The 3,305-nt window shown below is 59.4% G+C and overlaps 1 protein-coding gene across 1 annotated transcript; it reads left to right on the top strand.

Moving 5' to 3' along the window:
• The first annotated feature begins 542 nt into the window (after positions 1-542).
• On the top strand, positions 543-2,934 carry NKX2-8 (NK2 homeobox 8). The gene is made up of 2 exons (XM_031593244.2): positions 543-1,224; positions 2,126-2,934. Exons 1-2 carry the CDS (start codon positions 1,053-1,055, stop codon positions 2,668-2,670), a joined length of 717 nt encoding a protein of 238 aa, XP_031449104.2. The 5' UTR covers positions 543-1,052; the 3' UTR covers positions 2,671-2,934.
• The last annotated feature ends 371 nt before the right edge of the window (positions 2,935-3,305 follow it).

The raw sequence follows: 3,305 nt of genomic DNA, 5'->3' as shown, positions 1-3,305 counted from the left end.
AAGTGTTGGGGCTCTCCGCAGGTGAAGCAGAGCTAGAAGGGATGTGGATAAACAAACAAAGGCGCTGCCGCGTCTGAGCTTTTCTCCTTCTCTCCCATCTGGAGTCACTGCAGCACCTTACACATGTCGCCCTTGGGTTATCACAGAGCAAAATGATGTTGATAAAATCTCCCCTACTCCTCCTCCCTATGAAGCAAGTGTGTCGAGCTACCCCTGTGTACCCAGCCACGGTCACCCCGTTGCTGTTCCCGAGAAAAAAAAGGTGCACCTTATAGCCACACAATCCACAGGAGACGTAGCACATGGTCGCACGCAGCAACCTTTCCCGCGGAGGTGTGAAAGCCCCGGTAGGGGCTGAGGGTAGGAACGCTGCCACTGGCAAAGAGAGAGGGCGATGAAAGGCCCGGGAAAATAAAACAAATAGCGAGTGAAATTCCTGCCAGGTTTAAAGAGAGGGAAAAGGAAGGGGAGGGAGGGGGGGGAATAAAGAAGGAGAAGCTGGGAGGGGGCTCTCGGCAGGCTCTGCGGATGTCCTGGGAGGATTCACTTTGTCTGGGGATAGAAGGGACGCTGGTGGCTTTGGTGGCGGGTGGAGGGGGGTGGTTGTTGGTCATCCACATGCCACCCAAGATGTTATTCACTGCTAACAATTACCATTATCTGTCCCCACTTTTGGCTAATCAGACAGAATATGTAATGATGAAGCCTGTTTCCTGCTGTCTTTGGGAGGTAACGGGTTATTCTCCCATGGGGGTGGCGGGAGGGGGGTTACACCTACTCCCATTAGGGCTTTAGCACTTGACTAATTCAGGTACTTAGCATCCCATAGACAGGGACGGTTTGAAAGCGGGCAGTGTTTGCAGTGGGGAGGACTGTTTATATAAACAGGACACCTCTGTAAACGACACTAATATTTGGGGTTGAGTGGCGATGGAAGGGCTCCTTTCGAGCCGAGAGATTCCCCAGTAACTACGCAGTCCTTTCCTCGAGGCTTTAAGGGAGGGAGTTTGGGACTTCGGGAAGATATTTTTGGGGAGTGTGCACACCCTACCATGGCCACATCTGGCAGGATCAGTTTTACAGTGAGGAGCATTTTGGATTTACCAGAGCAGGATGCGCATAGCATGAAGCAAGCTTCTGACCACCACCACCATCACTCGGCAGAGAAATACAGCGGCTCTCCGTATAGTGGCTGGATAGAGACGGACAGAAATCACTATCCCTGTGAGTATACCACGGACAGGAGCTCGCCATCTCCTTGCAGCTACCGTGTGTTTGTTCCCCGTTCCTCTGGGGAAGATGCGAAGAAGCGAACTGCCAGCGCGTGTAGCCTGCAGCGTCGGGGGGATCCAGGCTGGGAATTTTATAGGATATTATTGAACTACAACAACCAAGCAGCAGGAGGATCCCCAGTCACGAGCTTATGAGAGAAAAGATTTTTTTTTTTCCCCTCGGTGTGAGCAGGGCTACGGCAGAAAGCTTAGCCTCGGGCTGTGTCCTCCCGTCTCTTTGCAGTTACTATTTAATCTCGCTTCCCGGATTCCTTCCTCCCGTTTCAGTGTTGCAGGGATCCGCCTGTTTGTACTGGAGGGGTTCGGGTCCCCCCGCAGCGCGGAAGGCAGCACGCAGGCTGCCATGCAGCGCTGCGGCCGCAGCCGTGGATGCCCACGCGCTTCCCACCGCGGCGAGCAGCCTTCGCTCAGCCCAGCGCTGCGGCACGCCTGCCTTATCCCAAACTGCGCGGCAGATACAGATGCTTTTAAACAGAGGTGAGGGGGCGAGTCTCTGCTTCAGGCGGAAGCAGGAACCCTATCGGGATAAGCTCCGCGTTAAGGTAATCGTGGCTGGAGCAAAGTGCGCGCACTTGGCAGCCCGGTGTTAGCCCAGTGCCGCTGCTGGCACCCGCACAGCGCCGCGCGAGGCGAGGAGGGGGTGCCTGCGGGGACGTGCTGCGGGTCCGGCCCTTTCCGTCCCGTGGCTGCGGCTCCCCTTACCCAGGTTGGGCCCGGCACACCCTCCGAGTTCCGGTAAACCCCGCGCTCTCCCCGCGGGAGGCGACGCGCTCAGCCACGGCGGCCCGTATTCTGCCCGGCCGCCCCTTTCTCTAACCCCTCGCTGTCCCCAGCTTCCGACGAGAGCGGCCCGGAGCTGAGCCTGCCCGACTCCACGCAGAGGTCGCTCCCAGCCCGCGGCTCGGAGGCCGAGAAGAAGAAGAAGAGGCGGGTGCTGTTCTCCAAGGCTCAAACGCTGGAGCTCGAGCGCCGGTTCCGGCAGCAGCGGTACCTCTCGGCACCGGAGCGGGAGCAGCTGGCCCGCCTGCTCAGCCTCACCCCCACGCAGGTGAAAATCTGGTTCCAAAACCACCGCTACAAGATGAAAAGGGCGCGGAGCGAGGGCCCCGGCAGTCCTCCTCCTCCGCGCCCGCCCGCCCTACTGCGCCGGGTGGTGATGCCGGTGCCGATGCTACTGAGGGACGGGGAGCCGTGCCGGAGCTTCCCCACCAGCCCCTCGCCAGCCGCCTCCCGCCCCAAGCTGGGCTGCGCGCTGGCGGGCTGCAGCGCCCAGGCCGCCCTCGCCGTGCAGGGCTACCCGGCCTGCCCGCCTACCCTCGGCGTGTGCCCCGCGTACCAGCACTTAGCGCATCCCGCCGTCGTGTCCTGGAGCTGGTGACGGCGGCACCTCGCCCTCCGGGCAGGACTCATTCCAAGGGCTCGCCCGGCCTCGGGCTCGAAGAAGGCTCCCGGACGGGGCGGGCGGGGCACGGAACCGCGGGCATGGAGCGCGACTGCCGGGGCAATCTGCCCCCCGGGCACGGAGCCGTGTACGGCTCTGCTTCGGTAATAGTTTCTCTCCTCCTGGCTCTGTCGGAGAGGTTTCCTATTAAAAAAATAATAATAAAATCTAGGCGACCTAGTTTATTTGAAAATAGCTTATTCTTCCAGTGACTAATAAAATGATACTCAGAAAATATTTTTTTCTCGGATAAGGAGTGTATTTTTGACCCTTAGGGCTTTCACTTTGGATTATCTCTCGCTTCTAAATACCTCTTTTGAACTCGCCAGAGGACCTTCGAGCTCGAGTTCCTCTGCGTTACCCACGCGCGCCATAACAAACGGCGGATGGAGCTTGCCAGAGGGTGCTGGGCGCCCGTGGCTGCGGGCTCTGCGCCCTTCGCTTGGGCCGAGGGCTGCGGGGCGGGATTCCCATCGGCTCAGCTCGGTCCGACGGCTCCGGCACCTCGGCGGTACGCTCAGCGCTGGGCTTTCCCGAGCCGCTAAGGCAGGAGCCGGCACTGAGAGGATTTG

This window comes from Phasianus colchicus, chromosome 5, assembly GCF_987193195.1.
Source record: "Phasianus colchicus chromosome 5, bPhaCol1.hap1.1, whole genome shotgun sequence".
In the NCBI taxonomy this organism is placed as follows: Eukaryota; Metazoa; Chordata; class Aves; order Galliformes; family Phasianidae; genus Phasianus; species Phasianus colchicus.
Note: the sequence above shows the minus strand (reverse complement) of the source record. Positions and strands in the feature narration are given on the sequence as shown.

Bases quoted from the DNA above. Each gene is read 5' to 3' on its own strand.
- NKX2-8 (XM_031593244.2), top strand. From the start codon at position 1,053: ATGGCCACATCTGGCAGGATCAGTTTTACAGTGAGGAGCATTTTGGAT. The intron at 1,225-2,125 runs GTGAGTATACCA...CGCTGTCCCCAG, and splicing joins GGACAGAAATCACTATCCCT to CTTCCGACGAGAGCGGCCCG.